Source organism: Zingiber officinale, chromosome 1A, assembly GCF_018446385.1.
Source record: "Zingiber officinale cultivar Zhangliang chromosome 1A, Zo_v1.1, whole genome shotgun sequence".
Classification (NCBI taxonomy): Eukaryota; Viridiplantae; Streptophyta; class Magnoliopsida; order Zingiberales; family Zingiberaceae; genus Zingiber; species Zingiber officinale.
The window spans coordinates 160651102-160674750 of record NC_055987.1 but is presented as its reverse complement, the minus strand read 5'-3'; the positions used below and the strand labels follow the sequence as shown (position 1 = coordinate 160674750).

Here is a 23649-nt window from a genome sequence, read left to right as displayed (position 1 = left end):
TGTTTCTTGTCCGCTGCAGATGCTTTAAATTGTTCGCTAATGAAAATGTCGAGTTTATGTTGGTAATCCACCTCACCATGAAAACGCGTCCACCTCTAAGGTCCGCCAGATGCTTAAACATTCTAAAAAGTTGATAAGTTGCAGTTTAGGTTACGTGAATGAAAATAAATTATGGAGTTAATTTTTAGTCCAACGTTAAATACTTAAAAGTTGGAAGAAATTTTTTTCCAAGTACATATATCTAGCAGGAATTAATCTCTATCTTATTATAGTAAATTTATAATCCTCTAATTAATACTTAAATTTTATCATATATTCATGGATGATTAAGATTAAATATCACTTAACTTAGCAGAAATAGTTTTTTTTTATAAAATACAATATAAAAATGAGTACAATAGGTTCAATACAATTTGATCTTTTTTAAGATTCGTATTGATCGGAATTTCGTGTATTGAATTATCTTTTTATTACTTAACTTATTTTATTTGATTGTTTTTTTTATTGTTTTTGTTGTTGTTGATCTGAAATAGAATTTTTTTTTAATCTTTTTTAAATTTATTAGAGGTGAAAATGTAAAAATGCTTATAATAAATATTTATTTTCTATTAGGTTTTAAAAATCATAAATATTAGTTTTTAATGAACTAAATAAAACGACCTAAACATGATATTTTAAACCATCCTCTTCTTGTTGATTATTGCTTTTAGCAGTTAGCAAAACTTATTTTAATTTCATAAAAGTTTAGGCTTTAATTTTGATCTGATTTTTATAACAACAAAATCCATGGCCATAAAGTAAGTGCCCTTGTTGGGCCATAAATTTTCATCGGCGAGTTTAGTTCGGGGCCGTCGTTTTGAGTACTGGCAAGATGAAGACGATGACGCGCCATTCGTCGCCTCAATTGAGTTGACCCAACTAACAGATCGACGTAACACTGCGGTTCGCATCTCCCGCCGACTTCTCGCTCTTTCGTGCCGTGAGAACGACGAGCCGATCGATTTCTCTCTCCCCCTCTCTGCCTAGCGATTGATGATGCACGGAGGACCATCAGGATTTCGTAAGCTTCTCTAGCTGACTATGTGATTCCACCAGTTCTCCATTGCAAGTCTTTTTTTGCCACTTAGCTACTTGAAACCCTTGTTCAATTTCTTGTTGGGATTCTTTATTGGGTGCAGACAACGCGCCGGTCACGCGAACCCTAGTGATCTCTAGCGCCATCATCACAGTCACCTCTGCCCTTCGTGGCCGTTCCCGCAGCATAGGGTTGTCGTATCAGGTTTCGAATTCTACCTATGCGTCTATTGTGTTGCTTAAATATGTTTGGTTGGATTATAATTTCCACTGATTGCCGGTTCCAGTATCAAATTAAAGTATTTTTTTCTCTGAAATCTGGGTTCTTGGATTTCTAGGAATTAAGGTGGGTAATTAAAGGTTAGGCATTGTGCCAGTTGTGTTGCTGGAAAACGGAACCTAGTACAATCTCTCTCTCTCTCTTCTTCTTCTTTTTTTAATGGGCGAGAGATATTGTCTGAGACGGGTTTGGTTGATTATATTACTTAATTGCCCCTGAACTTGGGATATTTCCACTTAAGTTGCATAGGGTCTAATGTCTTCTCGTTTTGCACTTAATTCATCTTGGCACGTTATACTTATTTTGACCATTTGCTCCATAGGATTTGTAGCATACCATGCCCTGAATTCACTCAGTAAAGATGTTTCCTTTAAGATAAATGTATAAATCTGCAACATAAAATCATAGTCTATCGTTGCATTATTTAGACTGACACCATTTTTGTTTTCTCTTTGGCATCTTTTCTTGTGCTGTAGCAGCTTACTGTTTATTGTTGACCGTGCACATCCCACTGTAGTGCTTGAGGTGGCTCCTGCTTCTATTTGAATCATAGATTCCCCCTCTTTTTCCAGGTGGTAAATATATCTTAGGAAAACACTTTGCAGTATCATTTTGATGTATTCCCTTTAAAAGAAAAGGGAATTTGATTATAGTCGAAGAATTGATATAGAAGATGATGAACAACAAGACGGAGATGGGAGTGAGCAAAGAGAAGATATGGAATACCAATAAGGGTACATGTAGGAAAGACATGGAGAGGAACAAATTCCAAAAAAAGAAATAGAAGAAGCAACGACTTACCTTTGTCTTTCAGTGACTACCACATCTCACCTTTTTCGTCGCCTGTATTATATAAAAACACATGGTGTTCAACTGCCCTAGCAGGTTATCTGGCTTCTTGAAAAAGCCAATGTGAGCCATGAAGTTCTTTGATTATTGAAACAATGGGCCATATGCCATGGATGGTTAATATAAAAATGGAAAGTTATCAAATACAAGCTGTATGGTCATATCATATGGTGTAGCCAAGTAGCCAGCTAAGATTTAGAACTGGACAATAGTAGACAATGTTTTATTTATTTTATTACCAATACAGTAAAGTACCATTTAAGAATTGATAATATATATCTATTATGCCATTTTTATTATCATTGAAATTGTTTTTTGGTAAATCTGAATTTTCACTTTTGCTAACAGATTATTAGTATTAAGTAGAACAATGTTTAAGTAAACTTGCAAGACTATTTCTTACTTTGAAACTTTACATTGATAAATATGTAATTTGTAATTGCTAAACGCAAGTGAACTTTTTCATGCTATGTATATTATATGCTAATATTAATGACATTAGAAAATATGCTAGAAGTTCTAAAACTAATAATTTGACACATATATTACAATTTAAATCAATTTAGCTTTGGATGATTTTACACACTTTCAATTCACTACTGCTATCAAAATTTATGACCAGTCTTATGACCCTAAATAGGAAATTGATTTTCACTCCTTCAGTGAAATTGAGAGTAGAATTAGGGATAAAATTGCCTAAATAATGAATTTTTAAATAAACTTCAAGATATGTTTTTCTTTCTTTCATAAACCGCCTATTACTGGCTCCAGAGTATCTTTGGGAGTTTGTATTTGAGAAAATATAGATATCAATGATGAGAGCAAGTAGATGTTTGCCTAAGATGGATAATTTAGCTATGGTCATTATTCAATTTCTTGGTTTGGGTTAGTCATTCAAGTATATATCTATTACTTTTCGGTGATAGTGTCTGGCAATTCAGGATGAGTACCTGTCAAACAATGTACTTATGTTTATTCTAAATTTGTCTTTAGTTGTTCTGTCACATTGTCTAAATTTGCTATTCATTTACCCATTATATCTAAATAGTATATTCTGTCAGAAAGACTTTACAAACCAGAGATTTTTAAAATAAGTAGAACCGAAATTGAATATATGAAGTGTAATTTCAGCAATTGGAAAGGAATCAATGAAAAAGTTGAGATGGTGTAAGGGATAGAGGGAGATCAAAGGAGGCATTGGTCTATGCAATGTAAATTGAATTAAGTTATTTTTCTATTACTAGTGATATAGCCTTGTACGGAATTGAGTGGAGGGATAAAATTTATGTAGCCAACTTCAAATATATTTGGGAAAGATAAGACTTGATGATGATAATGGCTATGACAACAACAACAATTCAAATGATTTATATTTTCTTATCTTAGAAAATTGTTGTGTGTTCAATTTTGGAAATTCTCAAATTTAATGATTATCTTGTCAATGGTATTTAATTTTTTCTTCTTTATTTCTCATCCAGTTGGTCGTTACTGAATTTTTTGCATGCATGGACATTATTTGATCTAAGCATCATTAAGAACTATTGAATTTTCAATGATGATAATGCCTATGACAACAATAATGACTCAAATGACTTATATTTATCTTAGAAAATTGTTGCGAGTTAATTTGGAAATTGTCATATTTCCTGGGTGTCTTGTCAATGGTAGTTTATGCTTCACTTCTTTCTTTCTCATCCATTTACTTGTTACTGAATTTTTTCATGCATGGACATTATTTAGTCTAAGCATCATTAAGAACTATCGAATTAGTTTCATTTGAATCCAACACAATTTCAGTGAGATAAACTGGTTTTCTTTACCGATAACTAAAGCTTCTTAGATCTTTTGTTATGCGAACATATTTAGCATATTTAGCATAAAGTAGTTCAATAATTTTTCACTACAGCGTCAAAGAGTTAGCATCATGTCACTACTGTCATTTTGTAGTTGGATAAGTTCCATGGATATCTATTACTATTATAGATAGGTTCTCTTTATAAACATGTCAAAGGAAAGTCTTATCACATTTGCCTCTATTGGTTGACATTCTTGGTTATGTATCACATCCACCGCATGCATTCTATTTGAGATAGTTTAACATGATATGCATGGTTTTGTACTTAATACCTGTTTTATTTAGAGTTGTTAGAATAGTTATCTTGCTACTATTATGTGAATGGAACTGATATATTATCATATATCTCTTGTATTCAGGATATTATTCAGAACTATAGTCTTTGGAAGATTGTTCCATCAATATTTGCATTTTCATCCTCTCCAGAATCGATAATTGGCTTGTATCTGATATATTATTTCAGAGTATTTGAGAGACAGATAGGCTCTAACAAGTACTCAGTAAGTTGCAACTTTATGTCTTCTCCAAATAGTTGAAGTTATTTAGAATTATGTGCTTAAACTTATTGAATAGTAGACAGGTCTATATGGTTATATACATATATTCTTCTAACCAATGCTATGTGGTTAATTTTGAACTTTGTCACTCACTGTATAATTGTTAAAACATGCAGGTTTTTGTTTTGTTCAATTTAGTGGCATCCACATTTTTCCAAATTGTGGCTTTAGGACTTATAAAAGGTATTTGATATCCTGAACTCAAGTCAATACAAAATCGTATTTCCATGTAGGCCTTTCTAATAGACTAGCCTTCCATCGTCTTTATATCATTGACTTGTTGATCTTATTCAACTGTAGAACTGATACTAGTAATCATGATGAGGAATTATTTGAATTAACAAATCAATACAATTTTTTTTTTTTGAAATATTGAACTGTTTGATTGCTAATATACCATTGTATTAATAACCAATTGAGTTGGTTCTTGATTTTTCTTCCTAAAATACTGAATAAAGCTGACTAATAAGTTATATGTAATTGTACAATAATCATTTTATTTTCTACATGTTGTATATGCATTTTCATAGAAAATTGAGTTAATAACATTTGGGAACAAAAAAAGGGAATTGGCACCATATTTGTTTATAAAATTTATAACATGAAAGCAAGGGATATTTTGTTCTATTTTTATTCTGTGCATTCAAACTATTCATATTAGATTAATAGGGATTGAAAATGTTACATGGTACAATCTCATTGTTAAGGGGCATACAGGTTACCCTATTATTTTGTATTTTAATCATAGATACATAAAAAGAGAAAAGGTTAGTTTGGTCTTTCCGAATTTTAGAAACTGCAAAATAAAGGAAAGAAAATTCCTGAAAATTAATGGAAAATACTAACAATACAATATATAAACGGGTATCATTAATGGGTTTCCACTGATTGGTCACTTGATCATGGGCGTAGTAAAATTTTTGGGAGCAGTAAGTTTGTTTCATAGTTCCACGTGGCAAAGTATAATTGCCTTTTTAGGTTGTGTTAGCCTTTTCAGTCGGATAGGCTATGCCCATTATCCTCTCGATATGGACAATCAATTTTAATAAGGTATTTGATCCTGTCCGAGCGCTGAGTCGACGGACGCCGGGGACGTGGCACGCTCCGCTGTCTTCGACTGGTGATGTAGTTCTCCGACGATCTTGCAAAGAAATCGAGCCGGGAGGGGTTCCCGACGACGGCCCTCCGACGCTCAAGTCAGGCAACGAATGAGGCAGAGTAACGTGGCTACAGTAAATAGTTGCGCATACCTTCGTCGACGTCTGGGGTCTTTATATAGGACCCCGGGGAAGCGCGGACACGTTTCCCAATGCGTGCGCGCTTCCCCAAACATACCTTAACAAGCCTGTGTCAGAAAAGTGCCTCTGGCGCCATTCCGCAATCGTCCGAGCATATCCCGGATGTGACGGTGGAAGCTTCCACCGTACGATTCTGTGTACGGCTCAGCTGCCAACTCTGCTGCTTGTCGGCGGCAGGTGTCTCGAGGATGATGCTGTCCTGTCTCCTTTGTCCTCTTGCGGGTCTTGTCTGTTCCAGGGCCGAGCGGATAGGCCGCCCGTCAAGCATATTACTCCTGCATTGGTCATATGCTCGGCTGAGACTGCTCATGCCTGTGTTGCCTTGCGCGCCAGCCGAACGATGAGCCCTCTTGACCATTGAAACCTCTTCATCTTGAGCATCGGAAATCAGACCCCTAGTCAGGTTGTCCTCCATTCGGCTCGGAGAATTCCTAGCCGGTCGGACTGCAGGGCCCTGTCGGTAGGCCTGCTCCGTCCGGTCGGCCTGACCGTGTTGCCCTCTCACCTCCACGTGCCGTTGACCCCCCGCTGACGAGGATCCCCCGTCTTTACCACCGGATCACATGCCTCCCCTTCAAGTCTAGTCGAAGGAGGCGCGAAGTTCGACTGACTGGACTATGAATCTGGTCGAGCGACATTCATTTCGCCACTTCTGAAAGCGTATTTCCGATCGGCTCTAGGACGCCCCCAAGGCCGATCGGCGAGTCGATGGCTATGCCTTGCAGTTTTGATCTCCCTCCGTCGCTTGTTGCGCTACTGTTCCGGGAGCGGTCGGCGTCGTCGGGTCTCCTCGGGATTCGTGTCAATCCCCATTAAGCTGCCCACGCGTGTGTAATGGCGCTCATTAAATGCCGCCCAATCGCTGATCGACACCTGGCAAGTCCGCCGTCATCGTACGGCGGTGGCGTAATCTTCGATGGAACATGCGTCGGTTCAAATCCGACGGTCCGATGCCTTCGCTTCTTCCGATGACCTGGATCGGACGACTGTGGTGAACCGAGACCGGGGTTTAAGAAGCGCCGGCACTGAACCTCCTTCTATCACTCTTGCCTTTGCGTTTTTGGCGATTCCTTCCGCGACCATCCTCCCAGTGTCCGCTTGCCGTGGTGCTCCGACGAACTTCCGCCGCCTCCTTCACGGTCCATTCCTTGTAAGCCTTCTCCTGTCCTTGCTTTCTCCTGTTTTTTCTTTTCTGGTGGCCTCCATACCCATTCAATATAGTTTGGATCCTCTGTTCATCCTTTCATTCTCCTTTTATCGTTTCTTCTTTCCTCGCTACCATTCCGTCGATGGCTAGCACTTCGCAACCTTATGGTTCTTCTCCTGGCCTGTGGTATATGACCATGCTTAGCCGGTTCGACGAAACTGACGCTGGACGTTTCCTCAACGAATTCGAACTGCCTTCTGACCATAGACTAGTTTTAGCTACCTCTTCCGATCGACCCCATAATCCGCCGACCGGCACAGTTTTCTTCTTCCGCGACCAATTTGTGGCCGGTCTGCGCTTCTCTCTACACTCCTTTATCCGGGAAGTTTGCAATTATTTCCACATCCCGCTCGACCAACTTGTCCCTAACTCTTTTAGGCGGTTGTGCGGCGTAGTAATCCTCTTCAAGCTGCACGGTATTCCCTTAACCCCTAGAATTTTCCATTACTTTTACTACCAAAAACAGTCCGAGTGGGGTACTTTCCTTTTCCAGTCGCGGATCGGCCTCGTCTTCTTCGATAAGATGCCGATCTCGAACAAGCACTGGAAGGAAAATTATTTTTACCTTCGTTTTCCCGAGCTGTCTTCCTTTCGTACCAAGTGGCAAATCACCGTGCCGGACCCGCCTAACCTTGGCAAGTACAAGAACCAACCGGAATACCTTCATGCGGCTAACCTACTGGCCGACCAGAGGTTCAATATCGACAAACTGCTTCATGAGGGGGTGTTGTATGTCTTTGGCTTGAGCCCGATCCGCACAAAGCTTCCGAGCAGCTTGGGTAAGCACTCTCCTTGTCCTTTCTCCTTTTGGTCTAACTGATTTATTCTTCTGTTATGCAGCTGACATCATGTGGCGATCCAAGGTTGCTGATCGGCTGAAATTGAAGGCCGCCGAGATTGAGGCGGTGGCTGCCAAAGAGATGGCCGATCGAGGCATCGCGCTGGTCGGCTCGCACGAGGGCGAAAGTGAAGAGGCTCCAACTGAGGCCCGAGAGTCTGCCGCTCAGGGCGCCGCCACTGGAGCGACCGGGGATGATATTTCTTCGGGCGGTCAGCAGCCTGCATCAGAGGACGCGGAGCGATCGGCCGGCGATTCCCCACTGATAACTCGCAAACGTCGCCGGACCGCCATTGCGCCTGTTGAGCCGGTGATTGGGCAGTCGACGCCCTCCCAGAAGCAATCGACCCGCTGCCTGCCGCGCACGAGACCATTTCTTCTGATCAAACCCCCTCCCAGCTTGACCAGCCAGCACCCTCGACTGGAGCACCACTCGTTAGCTCCGTGCCCCTGGTCCGCCTTCGGCTCAAGCGCTCGGACATTACTTCTGCACCGATCGGCGAGTCTTCCAGCCGAGCCGTTTCTACCCAAGCAGATCCGAGCGGCCGCCGAATGATCAAGATTGTCCTCCGTCTCCCCAACGAGGAGTTCCTTTTAGCGGCGGATCAGCCTGCCGCTCCCGAGCACCAAGTCACCATCCGGGGTCCGCTCGCCCAGACGTGGGAAGATGCGAGGGCTCACGTGGCCCTGATGACTCCCGGTCAGCTGGCAGATAGCCACATGCAGCAAGCCACCGGGGTATGTTTCTTAACGCGCTATCATGATGACTTTATCAGGTTACTGACGTTATCCATCCGAACGCAGCATTGGGTGGAGAACATTGCGGTCAGCAATCGTCTGTCCGAGCTGGAAGAGGAGTTGAAGAAGCTCCAAATTTCCGGAGCGCCGGCTGAGGGGCCCCCGTACGCCACGCTCAAGTCCGAGCTGGCCAAAATGGAAAAACTGCTAGCAGCTGAGCAGCGCAAAGCTTCCGGCCTGGAAACCAGGGTGGCCGGACTTGAAAACCAAGTCAAGTCCCACGACCACCAGATCACTGTGGCCACCAACAGAAAAAACAGGGCCGTTGCTGATCTGGACACGATGAAGGTGGAGGTTCGAGCGCTGTCACGGAATTGACCGACTTGCTAGCCGCTGAGAAAGAGAGCCGATCGGCTACTGAAGTTAAATTGCAAGCTGATCTGAAAGATCTCCAGGAATCTCTCGATTCATCCCGAGCGGCGTTGAAGGAATATCAGGGCGGAGAGTCCGACCACTTCGAAGTGATGAGACGGAACTACCTCCGATCGGACGAGTTCGGCAACAAGTTAAGCGATCGGCTCGTCTTGTCCTTCGAGGAGGCTATCCGGGCGACCACTGCATACTTGAAGGCCAAGGGCCATCTTCCAGAGGATACCTCCATCCTCCCCCGAGATATGGCCGGCCTGCTGGAATCCGTTCCGGAGTCCATCTTCGAGCCCCTGGAGTGAGGAGAGTTTGTGGTTTTCTTGGTGTTTTTTGTAACTCTTCCGACCGGCTCTAAGGGCCAGGCTTTTAATGGATATATCCTGTCCTGTTATTTAACTTATTTAACTGTCAATACTTGTGTCCTCCGATCAGAGCGCGAGCTACAATCGTTATGTCTCCTCCCTTTCTTTTCTTTAATCGTTTCTCGTGTTTATAACTAAGCCGCTCGTATGGACTCCCCTTACTTATACTGAGATTTTCGTTAAATGGTCGCGAAGTACTTTTGGTAACTTGGCCGCGCGGCCGCTTGGCTCACATGCCGACCCCTTGAGTACCTCTTCGTCGATGTATTCGGACGGAAGTACATTATCACTATTTTATCCCTATGGACAAGGCTTGTCGATTGCTAATGTTGATCGCAGAGCCGGGATCCGTATGACTTGTCGTGTCTACACCAGAGAGTCTTCCGGTCGGGGGGTTTATAGTCGCCGGTCCGACTCTAGAGTTTAACGTCGTCGCTCGACGGTCTTCAAGCCGGGGGGTTTATAGTCGCCGGTCCGACTCTAGAGTTTAACATCGCCGCTCGACGGTCTTTATGCCAGGGGGTTTATAGTCGTCGGTCCGACTCTAGAGTTTAACGTCGCCGCTCGACGGTCTTCAAGCCGGGGGGGGTTTATAGTCGCCGGTCCGACTCTAGAGTTTAACGTCGCCGCTCGACAGTCTTCAAGCCGGGGGGTTTATAGTCGCCGGTCCGACTCTAGAGTTTAACGTCGCCGCTCGACGGTCTTCAAGCCGGGGGGTTTATAATCGCCGGTCCGACTCTAGGGTTTAACATCGGAGCTCAACGGTCTTCAAGCCGAGGGGTTTATAGTCGTCGGTTCGACTCTAGAGTTTAACGTCGCCGCTTGACGATCTTTAAGCCGGAGGGTTTATAGTCGCCGGTTCGACTCTAGAGTTTAATGTCGCCGCTCGACGATCTTCAAGCCGGGGGGTTTATAGTCGCCGGTCCGACTCTAGGGTTTAACGTCGGAGCTCGACGGTCTTCAAACCGGGGGGTTTATAGTCGCCGGTCCGACTCTAGAGTTTAACTTCGCCGCTCGACGGTCTTCAATGGTGAGCTTATAGCTCAAATAATATATTCCCGGCCGAACGGCACGGGGTTTTCTCCATCGAGCGTTAGACCGGATAATATATTCCCTGCTGAACGGCTCGGGGTCTTCGCCATCGAGCCTTGGGCTCGGATAATATACTCCCTCGGCCGAACGGCTCGGGGTCTTCACCATCGAGCCTTGGGCTCGGATAATATACTCCTCGCCGAACGGCTCGGGGTCTTCGCCACGACATCACGCTGCTACCCGCTTGGTGCGCCAAAATCGTGCCTTTGTTCTTATAGCTTTCATTCCTGCAACCAAGTAATACATCCGAACAGAATATTTCAAAGTATATTACATCAGCGCATCTTTCATCCAGCCCGATAGGGCTGGAGGTGGTTTGCGTTCCACGGCCTTTCTAGCCTTCGTCCATCCTCATCTTCCAAGTAATAAGCTCCCGATCGGAGCTTCTCGATGACTTTGAACGGTCCTGCCCAGGGAGCCTCCACCTTGCCCACGTCCCCGACCGGCTTGACTTTCTTCCACACTAAGTCGCCCACTTGGAATGTTCGAGGAACCACGCGACGGTTGTAGTTCTGCTTCATTCTCTGCCTGTAGGCCATTAGCCGGACGGATGCTTTGGCTCGCTCCTCGTCGATCAAGTCCAATTTCAGCTGCCTCCGCTCGGCGTTATCCTCATCGTAGTTCTGGATCCGGGCGGACTCTACGTCGACTTCGACTGGGACGACCGCCTCGCCTCCGTATACCAGGTGGAACGGGGTGACTCCCGTCCCCTCCTTGGGGGTCTTGCGGATGACCCACAAGACTCCCGGCAGCTCATCAACCCAGCTTCCACCCATGTGGTCGAGCCGAGCTCGAAGTATTCGGAGTATCTCCCGGTTGGCTACTTCGGCTTGACCATTGCTTTGGGGATACGCCACAGACGTGAAGTGTTGCTCGATGCCATACCCCTTGCACCATTCCTCGAGCTGACTTCCGACGAACTGTCGCCCATTGTCCGACACGAGCTGACGCGGAATGCCGAACCGACAGATGATGTTTTGCCAGATGAATTTTTTGACCATGTGCTCGGTTATCTTGGCTAATGGCTCAGCCTCCACCCACTTGGAGAAGTAGTCTACCACCACCAATAGAAATTTCCTTTGTCCGGTCGCCATAGGGAAGGGTCCTACGATGTCCATGCCCTACTGGTCGAACGGGCAGTTCGACCAAGACACTGTGGACGCTTTCATTTCTTCCGTCGGCCTATGTGAAAAATTGTGGTACTTCTGACAGGAAAGACATGTTGCGATGGTCCGAGCGGCGTCCTCGTGTAGCGTTGGCCAGAAGTATCCGGCTAACAGGATCTTCCCAGCCAAAGAACGGCCACCCGGGTGACCTCCGCATGACCCTTGATGTACCTCCTGGAGAATGTACTCGGCGTCGTCCGAGCTGACTCACTTCAGCAGAGGTCGGGAGAACGCCTTTTTGTAAAATTGCTCCCCGATGAGCGTAAACCGGCTGGCTCTCCTTCTTAATAGCTGAGCTTCGTCCCGATCGGAGGGCGTGGCACCCGAGCGCAGGAACTCCGCGATGGTTGTTCTCCAATCGCTCGGGAATGTGAGGCCGTCCATCCGATCCACGTGTGCTACCAAACATACTTGCTCGATGGGTGGGTGGATGACGACCGGCGACATTGAGCTTGCGAGTTTAGCTAACTCATCTGCCGCATAGTTTTTCGCTCGGGGTATCTTCTGGACTACTACCTCGGTGAAGCCGACCTTGAGTTTCTCAAAGGCCTCCACGTATAATCTGAGTCTGGCATTGTTTATTTCAAAAGCGCCCATGAGTTGCTGAGCGGCAAGCTGTGAATCCGAGTGGATCACGACCCGACTGGCTCCGACATACCGCGCGGCTTGCAATCTGGCTATGAGGGCTTCGTATTCTGCCTCATTATTTGTTGCCCGATAGCCCAGACGGATGGATAGATGCATCCGCTCTCCCTGAGGCGAAAGTAGTACTATCCCCATTCCGCTCCCAAGCCGAGTGGACGATCCGTCCACATATATTTTCCATGTAGCTTCGCGCTCGGGCTTTTGTACCTCAGTTACGAAATCCGCCAAGGATTGTGCTTTGATCGCCGAGCAGGGTTGGTATTGGATATCAAACTCGCTTAACTCCGTCGTCCACTTGATAAGCCGTTCGGATGCTTCGGGGTTCAGGAGTACCCTGGCTAGTGGGCTGTTCGTCATCACAATAATTGTGTGCGCCAGAAAGTAAGGGCGCAACCTCCGAGCTGCAAGAACCAAGGCAAAAGCCAACTTCTCGAGACCGGTGTAGCGAGACTCAGCATCCTTTAAGATATGGCTCAAAAAATACACTGGCTGCTCCTCGCCGCTCGGCCTCACTAATGCTGAGCCCACAGCATGCTCAGTTGATGATAAATAAATGCGAAGCGACTCACCTACGACTGGTTTTGCCAGCATGGGTAAAGAATTCAGGTAAACCTTTAATTCCTCGAACGCCCGATCGCACTCCTCATCCCATTGAAACTTGGTGGCTTTACGGAGTATCTTGAAAAACGGCAAGCTTCGGTCGGCGGTCTTAGAGATGAACCTTGACAGCGCCGTTATTCGACCTGTGAGATGCTGCACTTCTCGGAGATTTCTGGGAGGCGACATGTCCTGCAGAGCCTTTATCTTGTTGGGGTTCGCCTCTATGCCTCGCTCGGTCACAATGTAACCCAAGAAGCGTCCACCTCTTGCCCCGAACAGGCACTTCTGAGGGTTAAGTTTGACGCCATACCTCCTCAATGTTTGGAAGGTCTCCTCCACGTTCGCGTAGAGATCGGTCGCCCGGAAGGACTTGATAAGTATGTCGTCCACGTACACTTCCAAATTGCGTCCGATCTGCTCTCTGAAGACCTTGTTCATCAGGCGCTGGTAGGTGGCTCCCGCGTTCTTCAATCTGAACGGCATTACATTGTAGCAGTAAGTACCGTCCGTCGTGACGAAGCTGACCTTCTCCTGGTCTTCTCGGGCGAGCGGCACCTGATGGTAGTCTTGGTATGCATCCAACATACATATCAGCTCGCACCCGGCCGTGGAGTCCACCAGCTGATCGATCCGTGGAAGAGGGTAGAAGTCCTTCGGGCACGCCTTGTTTAAGTCCCGGAAGTCGATGCAAACTCTCCACTTGTTGCCCGGCTTGGAGACCAGGACCACGTTTGCAAGCCAACTCGGGAATTGTACTTCCCTTATGTGGCCGGCCTTCAGAAGCTTTTTTATCTCCACACGGATTATTACGTTCTGCTCCGCACTGAAGTCCCTCTTCCTTTGCTTCACCGGACGAGCGTCCGGCCGGACATGAAGTTCATGTTGCGCTACAATTGGCGAGACACCTGGCAGCTCATGGGTCGACCAGGCGAAGACGTCGCAGTTCCGCTGGAGGCATTTGATCACCTTTTCCTTCTGCTTCTCCTCTAGATCGGATGCTATGAAGGTGGTGGCCTTCGGTCGGGATGGGTCAATCTGCACCTCCTCTTTCTCTTCATAAACTAAAGAAGGTGGCTTTTCAGTAATATCATGTACCTCGACACGCGGCACTTTCCGAGCGGACTTAGATTCGGCCCGGACCATCTCCACGTAGCATCTCCGAGCGGCCAGCTGGTCTCCCCTCACCTCCCCTACTTGATCCTCCACCGGGAATTTGATCTTCTGGCAGAAGGTAGAGACGACCGCCCGGAACTCATTGAGGGACGGTCGCCCCAGGATCACGTTGTATGCAAAAGGAGCATCGACCACGATGAAGGTGGTGGTCCTTGTCCTTCTGAGCGGCTCCTCGCCCAACGAGATAGCCCGTCGGACTTGACCGACTGGCAAGACCTCATTCCCCGTGAATCCGTATAGGGGAGTCGTCATTGGAAGTAGTTCGGCTTGGTCAATTTGTAGTTGGTCGAAGGCTTTCTTGAAGATTATGTTGACCGAACTGCCTGTATCAATGAAAATGCGGTGAATAGTGTAATTGGCTATTACCGCTCGTATGATCAGGGCGTCATCGTGAGGGACTTCAACTCCTTGAAGGTCCCTGGGCCCGAAGCTGATCTCGGGTCCGCTCGCCCTTTCCTGGCTGCAGCCGACCGCGTGGATTCTCAACTGCCTTGCATGCGCCTTTCTGGCTCTATTCGAATCTCCGCCGGTCGGACCCCCGACGATAATGTTGATCTCCCCCGAGATGCGTTGCCCCTGTTCTCCTCATCCCGAGCCGAAGGTCGAGGTCGTTCATTTGACGCTCGATGGTGGGCTCCGTGTTGCTGACGGTGATGCTGCTCGGGGGATCGCCCTTCTGTCCTTTGCCTGGGGCTACGTTGTTGATGTTGCCGATCTGGTGAAGGCGATCGGCGGCGGTAACTCCTCGGTGCGGGATGAGCGATGGGGGGAGGCTCCGACAGTCGCGAGTATTGTGAGTGGCCGACTGATGGAGTGAGCAAAACATTGGGGTCCATACCTTCCCCTTGTGTTTGGGCCGATCAGCCGCGACTTGTTGGACGGCCTGCGATCGAGTATGCTGAGGAGGACGGGCGGCTTCGGCCCGCGGTCCTCTTGGTGGCTGGTGACTGATGGGTTGCTTTCGCTCGGCAAGAGCTGGTTGGTCGCTCTGAGCTTCTTTCCTTCTTGCCGCCTGGGTCTCCTCCACATTGATGTATTCGTTGGCATTGTGTAGCATGTGGTCGTAGTCCCGAGGCGGCTTCCGGATGAGCGATCGGAAGAAATCACCGTCCACGAGCCCTTGCGTGAACGCGTTCACCATTGTTTCCGAGGTGACCGTTGGAATGTCCATGGCCACCTGGTTGAAGCGCTGAATGTACGCTCGGAGCGGCTCCCTCGTGCCTTGCTTGACGGCAAACAAGCTAACGCTTGTCTTCTGGTGGCGCCTACTGCTAGCAAAATGATGGAGGAACGCCGTCCGGAATTCCTTGAAACTGGTGATTGAGCCGTCCGGCAGTATTCGAAACCACCGATGTGCCGATCCCGAAAGCGTTGTGAGGAACACTCGGCATTTTATCCCATCTGTGTACTGATGCAGAGTGGCAGTATTGTCGAATTTACCCAGGTGGTCGTCTGGGTCGGTCGTCCCGTTGTACTCTCCGATCGCAGGGGGCACATAATGCCTCGGCAGTGGATCGCGAAGAATGGCTTCTGAGAACTGCTGATTGGTCCGCTCGGGCGACGTGTCCGATCGGGGCGCCTTTCCTTTTCTGACGTCCCGGATGGGTGCCTCGTCTGATGAGGATCCTTTGTCTTGATTGGCTTGCGCCACCTCCGAGGGCGTCTGGAACAGAGCCCGATGAAAAGGTATTGGGGCGGGTGGCGCACCCATCTGTGTGCCGGCCGGCCCCTTGTTTTGCCCCCATATTGAGAGCTGCTCCTGTCGGTCTTCGTGTGGCGCTCTGCCACCCGAAGTTGATGTTGCTTGCTGCACTGCCCGCTCAGCTTGAGCTTTCTGCTGCTGCTCCACAATCTTCGCTGCTCGCGCTTGGACGAGTGCTTCGAGCTCTTCAGGAGAGAGCGTTACCAAAAGTTGACGTCCAGCTTATTCCATCTTCTTAGCTCGGATTCAGGTGCGTTCCCACAGACGGCGCCAATTTGATCCTGTCCGAGCGCTGAGTCGACGGACACTGGGGACGTGGCACGCTCCGCTGTCTCCGACTGCTGATGTAATTCTCCGACGATCCTGCAAAGAAACCGAGCCGGGAGGGGTTCCCGGCGACGGCCCTCCGACGCTCAAGTCATGCAACGAACGAGGCAGAGTAACGTGGCTACAGTAAATAGTTGCGCATACCTTCGTCGACGTCTGGGGTCTTTATATAGGACCCCGGGGAAGCGCGGGCACGTTTCCCAACGCGTGCACGCTTCCCCAAACATACCTTAACAAGCCTGTGTCAGAAAAGTGCCTCTGGCGCCATTCCGCAATCGTCCGAGCATATCCCGGATGTGACGGTGGAAGTTTCCACCGTACGATTCTGTGTACGGCTCAGCCGCCAACTCTGCTGCTTGTCGGCGGCAGGTGTCTCGAGGATGATGCTGTCTTGTCTCCTTTGTCCTCTTGCGGGTCTTGTCTGTTCCAGGGCCGAGCGGATAGGCCGCTCGGCAAGCATATTACTCCTGCATTGGTCATATGCTCGGCTGAGACTGCTCATGCCTGTGTTGCCTTGCGCGCCAGCCGAACGATGAGCCCTCTTGACCATTGAAACCTCTTCATCTTGAGCATCGGAAACCCGACCCCTAGTCAGGTTGTCCTCCATTCGGCTCGGAGAATTCCTGGCCGGTCGGACTGCAGGGCCCTGTCGGTAGGCCTGCTCCGTCCGGTCGGCCTGACCGTGTTGCCCTCTCACCTCCACGTGCCGTTGACCCCCCGTTGACGAGGATCCCCCGTCCTTACCACCGGATCAGTATCAAAGCCTTATTTTCAAATCGTGACACTGTACCCATAGTTCAGTCAGTCTACATAGTAGCATGAGAGCAAATGTTAACTAGATAAATGCATAGTGTAAACAAGTAATAATTTAAGCTTTTCAGTAAGTGGTCAACTAGCTGATTTCAACAGAAAATATTTAGGTATAGGTTTGCACATGCTTTTTGTTGACCTGAGAAAAATTTATGTTAGAGTTAGTATACATTTATTTTGATGGTTTTAGAAAAGAATGCAGTCTCTAGTTATTGTATTCATGTAATACAAAAGTTGTTGTTGTTGTAACACAAAAGTTACTATAATGTAGTTGTAGTGAATTAATGTATGATTTTTTTTAAATGTACTTTTAATTTAAAAGTACTAGTCATATTCAACATAATCATATTGACCTAACCATTAGAAACCCAGTTATAATTGGTAAGAGTTGAGTTAAATTTATTGGTGATATTCATGATAAACTTCATGGGCTTATGTAACCTTTTATATGACCAATGATGCATTATGGGTCATGGTGTTGGACAATTAACAACCAAGACAAAAAAAAATCGAGCAAGGTGAGAGCGGACATAGATATGTGGGATTACTAAAAAAAAAGAATAAAATGCTAGTATACATGTGTTTTTAAATGTTTCCAATAATAAAATATAAATGTGGGCATATTTAAAGATCCAATAGATATATTTTTTTGACACCGGAAAGTGTAGGAGAAGAGGTAATACAAGACACTCTTAATACTCACCACTCTAGGAAATCCACCAAGACTTTAGAGGGATAACAAGAAGATAAATATTCTAACAAGCTTAAAAGCTCAAATATATTTCAATCTTAAAAACAAATCTGCTGCCCAACAATACAAAAGATAGCCTTTATAGGCGAGACATGGAACAATCCTCCAAGATGAGTCAAAAATTACATTAATGAGATTTATATTTCCAAGGGCTTTGAGAATGAAAATGTGCATTTAACAATGAATAAGCATGCAGTGGTATTAAAGCCTCATCAACCTTATCAAGTTCCAAGAAGATCACCAAGAATACCAAAAACACAAATGGATTCTTTCCAATTCCCGAGCACTTCGTTTTTCTCGAGCAATTAGTCTTTCCTGAGTACTGTGACTATGATTAGAGGTGCAAACGAATCGAGTCGAGCCGAATAATATGAAAATATTGAAATCGAGCTTGAACAGTATATCTGATATTCGAAGCTCGAAAATACAAATAATTTTGTCTCGAGCTCAATTCAAAATAAAATTTGAGCTCGAGTTTGATTCGAATTGTTTGAACCTTGATTCGAGTATATTCGAAGTATAATTTGAAATGACTTAAATTCGAATTTGGTTTGAATTATTTGAATCTTAATTTGAGTATGTTTAAATTAAAATTGTGTAAAAATAACTAGAATTCGATTCGAGTTCAACTTGCGAGCAGCTCATGAACAATCGAATAAAATATTATGGGTTCGAATTCGGCTTGAAAAATTATCGAACATGTTCGAGTTTGGCTCGAATTTGATAATTTTGAATATGAATCAAATATTTTTTGAGCTTGTTCGAAAAGATCATGAACCGGTTCAATTCGTTTGCACCCTTAATTGTGACAAATTGTCTCCGAGTAGATTATCTTTCCCAAGTAGATTCATCTTTCCCGAGCAAGTTAATCTTTCCCAAGCAATATTGTTAAGGTTTCCCGAGTAATATTTCCAGCCTGACAGACTTCCATCAAAATAGACATAACTTTATGAAGGAATATTATTTTTGAGCACCTTTTTTTTTTTTTTTTTTGAAAATTAGGCATCCGTGGCTTTCCAATGACATATGGTTTGCTCTGAAATTTATTCCCAATAAAAACGGATTAATCTCAGAATTTGTTACTAAAATCTGAGATGTCTTCTAGGAACGTTTCTGTCTCATTTTTGTAATATAACCCATAGATATATATAGTTATCTAAATTGAATCAACTAGAGTTGAAGGTGTGTTGTAAAGAGTCTAAATCTTTACTTATTGGTTGTTTGTATGTATTATGTGAAAAAAAATTCTTCTGTCATGTCTAGTGTTTCAGTTGAAGTTTCTTTGCAGTCTTTTCTTCCATATGTAATTATGCAGCATTTTAGTTAATTTTGTTTCTCATTTTATTTCCTAATTAGATCATTTTTTCTATTTTCTGCAGATTCTCAAGTACTTGCATCTGGGCCTTATGGTTTCATATTTGCTTCCTTTGTATCTTTTTATTTTGACATCCCTGTTACTTCACGATTCCGTATGTTTGGACTGAACTTGAGTAACAAGTCAGCTGTATACTTTGCCGCTTTTCAGGTTTAACTTATTTATTCTTAATCTCCCTCTTTCATATCTCCGGTGCTGATGTATCTCAACTTGTGCCTTTTCTCCAGCTTGTTTTATCTGCCTGGAGAAGGTCATTTATACCAGTCATAAGTGGTCTTCTTGCTGGTTTTGTTTTCCGAGCCAATCTATTTGGCATCTGCAAGCTTAAGGTTATCACAATTTTCACTTTGAATTGGCTTATGTGGATCCACTCGCACTTATGGGACCTTGTGTGAACATTAAGCTTCTTTTCCTGCCTTTACATTAGTTTCTGTATTTTTTCTCAAATATATGCGCTATTTATGTTTGTCTAGCTTCTTGTTGCAAGCTAAGTTTCTCAAGTAAACTGCTGAAAAGTTGCTTAAGTATTTGGGTTGGATGGTTAACATGTGAGCTTTCCTGGAACTGGGATATGACTCATCTGGGGTGTTATGTGCACATGTGGTCCTATATAACCTTTAGTATATGGTAAATTTAGATGAAAAAAAGCAAGGCAAGAATTTTTTTTGGTCTCAAGGTATACTCGTGTTTAGGATGGAGCAACAAGGCTAAACCTCTCCCAACAATGCACATACTTAACCAATGCTGTTCATGTTGGGATCGTCCCAACGGAAGGAGCACATGAGCACAGCCAAATTAGCCATGGAAACATTTTAAGCATCCACTAACTTATGATATTAGATTGATTCCAAAACGAGATCAACGAGAAAGAAGTTTGTACCTTTATGGAGACATGTCAGGGAACGCATTCTCTAGTTTGTCATACAATATGATCCTCTGATGCAGTTTAATGCAAAAGTGCTAATGTGTGAGCTAGAGGACTCACCTAGCTTGGTGGTGGCTAGGTGAGCATTAGTGTGGAGGAGCGACGGTGGCACCGTATGACGTTGGCGGCACCAAGATGAGTAGAGAAAGAAGGGTGACTAGGGTGTTGAGTTATTTATCTTGTGTATCATAGACAACAACCTTGACTCTCGCTATATAGACTTAGAGATCTTAGCAAACCGTTCAAGCTAAAATAATTAAGACTTTAATTATCATCCTAATAAATATCAGTTAATTAAATAAAGAGTCCTAAAGAATCTCATTCTAATAAACAGTGGTATCTAAGTTTATCTACCATTCTGGAGGTGCAGGTTTCCACAAAGTCTTTCTGCAACATGATTTCCATGTAATCTAGTCCTCTTATGATCCTTTTATGATAGTGCTTTATGGGACATAGAGCAATGTTTGTCCTAATAGGGCACATGTAGTAACTTTGTTTGAATCTGACCTACTAGAAACTGACATCTATTATCAATTATGTATAATGTCTAGATTTAATCCAATGATCAACAATTGATATAAGTTCCCAGATCACCAGGAGTGATAAGGGCTTTGTTGATCTCTCTTACCTCTATAAGATTAGTAATGTACTCAACAAAAGTGTACATGCAACTCTTTAAGGAACCAAACCACAAGCATCAAATATATTGATTTTCATATGAGATAGATAATAATCTTAAGGGTTAATTGCACTCACCTACATGAAATCTTATAGATACTAGATAATATGTCAAATGCGTCCTTCCACTTTCAATGTGAGTTCTCCAACTCCCCACCCTTATGCTTGTCTAAGTATCACCATGTCTATATTTTGTTGCTTAAGTAGCACTGCTACAAGCATCTTTTATTTCAATCATCAGTTGCATAAAGTCAACAAGATTGTAAAGATACAATAGTTTCTTTTTTTATTATATTGTACAGTGATTCCGTTTACAATATCATTATCTTTATGAAACTATCACTAAAAGTTCACACACATAGAATTAAGAAACTGTTCTTTTGTTCAGGAACTGTCTTATGGTTTTTGCATGCACAACAAACAAAAGGCTGATAACAAAATTGTTCAGTTTGAAAGAAATCAATGATTCATCCCTGGGTTGCCAGGTATCCTTTGTGGGAGGGTGTGGGTGTGCGAGATTTCTATATTGGGGGTTCTTTACACTTGTATGTGAACAAAGGATTTGATTACGTACAGATTTCTTTTTGCACATGAACACAACAAATTACCGTTTGGGAAAAGAAAAATCAATGAGTGGTGAACTAATTGCGGGTACAATGCAATGGACCAGGCAAGCATACTTGAATATAATAATTATTCATTATGGTGGCAACTATGGTATCATGATTTAGAGGAAAAAAAAACTAGTATTAAGGGGAATATAAGCATTTGTTGAACAGACATAGTCAAGGATCAAGGATAGACAAAATCCGAGAAACCATAAGATTATCTACTTCATCTTTGTTATTATCTGTCTTTTTTTTTTGTTATTGTCGATTATGTTCTGACAATTTCTTATTCTTGCAGTTCCCCAAAAAGTTAACATCAGTATTTTCATGGTTATTTTTGTTGTATCCAAGTTCATTCCCTTCAAGTGCCAATATCAGAAGAAATGCACATATATCTAATATCGACCATCAGGTTCAGGCAAGTTTGTCTTCATTCTTTGTATAAAGCACTTTTGAACAAACAAATCTTTTAACCTGTTCAATTTATTGATGAAACCTCCCATAATGTTTATATATGACATCCATCTATTACTTAGTTTCTTCTTAAATCAGGGAAGACCTGTTTGCATTGGTCCTATTACGAATCTACCATGATAGTAGAATAGTGTTAACATCAGTATGAGCATAAAATGTGCTTGCATGTAATAGTTGCATGTAAAAGAGTTATCCATGGTTTGGGGGCTAACGCACCACATATAGATTTTGAACAGCTTATCTACGCGTTTTTGATACAGCGGAACAATCGTTCAGTGGGAAATTTTATGCCAGAACCATCAGAGTCTTCGATTGCGACATTGGTGTCCATGGGCTTTGAGAGCAATGCTGCTAGGCAGGCACTCCTTCAGGCTAGAAATGACTTAAATGTAGCAACAAACATTCTCCTCGAAGCACAGTCTCGGTAACTCGGCTGTGTCCTTTTGGAAAATGTACATTGAGTTACACGGATGGGAACCTGGCCCAGCACCGCATTCATATAAGAAAAGAGGAACCAATAGAATTTCCATTGGTCTTGCTTTTACTTCCTTCAATATGAGCCGATTCTGGTTTCCCTAATTCCTTATCTTTAGCAGTTTAGAATGAATTCATCACTACGTTACATTTGTACATCGAGAAGCATCTCCAGGTAGGTCTCATTCTGTCCGTTTTAATATTAAATGCTAAAGAACCAATTACGATGACCCAACCATGGTGTAAATTCGTTGAGGTTTAGAACTCAATCTTTGTACTGAAGTATTTATGTAAACACCCTTTTTCTGTGATGTTATTTCTAGGATCGCATGGCGGGCAATCGTATTTTTCATTAAAAAAAGAAAGAAATGATTCCAACTAATTGAGGTTTATTTATTTAGTTATTTTGTTGGCTCTAGTTACTGATTATCTAGCTTACGGCAATTAATTTTGGGGATAATTGATGTGTCTCATAGAGGTTTTTTATTGGCCACTAGCATGAGACTCGATGTTTGAAAAATTAAGGTGCTTTAATCGTGTTTGAAGCTGGTTTAATGAGTATAAATGCCATTAATCAAAATTTTCCCTATTTTAAAGTAGGTTTATTTTTGCTGCATCATTTATCCTATCAAAAGTTATAAATCCACTAAGATTATCCTTAGTGACAAACCTAAAAATTAGATTTATTAGTCCACTATTTTAGTATATATATATATATATATATATATATATATATATATATATATATATATATATATATATATATGATGTTGCTAGATATTAATGAGGTCTATAAAAAATTGATAAAAATTCAAGCCACCTAATAGTCATGGGTTTAAAAATGAAGATATATTTTTTAAATTTAATAATTTAGTCCCCATTAGAGATGTGGTTCCACTCAAATCATTTTGATAGTGTAAAATTGTTTATCTTAAATTAATTCTTAAAATATATTTTACCTCTGTATCCATTAAATATATAGCATTAAAGTAAGGATGTAAATGTATGTAAATGAGCTAAACTTTATTTATGTACAAGGGTGTTCAAGTGTAATTATTTTTCATGGTTGTTTAAGTTTATTTATTAAAAATTTTATCGAGACATTTGTAATTAACAATATTATTACCCTTATAATTTAGATAAAATATTATCTAATATATATATATATATATATATATATATATATATATATATATTATTTTTAACATATTATAAACAATTTAAGATTAAAAAATAAATTATTATATTTTTAATATATTTAATAAACATAGGAAAAACTTTATAATTATATTTTATGTAAGTTGATAAATACATTTATTTATATTTTTTTATGAACTTTGATCATTAATAAAAAAAAGTTAATAT

At 43.2% G+C, this 23649-nt stretch overlaps 1 protein-coding gene across 1 annotated transcript; it reads left to right on the top strand.

Moving 5' to 3' along the window:
* Window positions 1-801: 801 nt before the first annotated feature.
* On the top strand, window positions 802-22606 carry LOC122038193 (rhomboid-like protein 20). The gene is made up of 8 exons (XM_042597828.1): window positions 802-1060; window positions 1179-1279; window positions 4418-4558; window positions 4732-4798; window positions 19130-19275; window positions 19353-19454; window positions 21635-21754; window positions 22071-22606. The coding sequence occupies exons 1-8, from the start codon at window positions 1033-1035 to the stop codon at window positions 22236-22238; spliced, it is 873 nt and encodes a 290-aa protein (XP_042453762.1). The 5' UTR covers window positions 802-1032; the 3' UTR covers window positions 22239-22606.
* Window positions 22607-23649: the final 1043 nt, after the last annotated feature.

Coding starts and splice junctions, on each gene's coding strand:
- LOC122038193 (XM_042597828.1), top strand. CDS start 1,033: ATGATGCACGGAGGACCATCAGGATTTC. Junction 1,061..1,178: donor CGGAGGACCATCAGGATTTC/GTAAGCTTCTCT, acceptor TATTGGGTGCAG/ACAACGCGCCGGTCACGCGA. Junction 19,455..21,634: donor TTGGCATCTGCAAGCTTAAG/GTTATCACAATT, acceptor TTATTCTTGCAG/TTCCCCAAAAAGTTAACATC.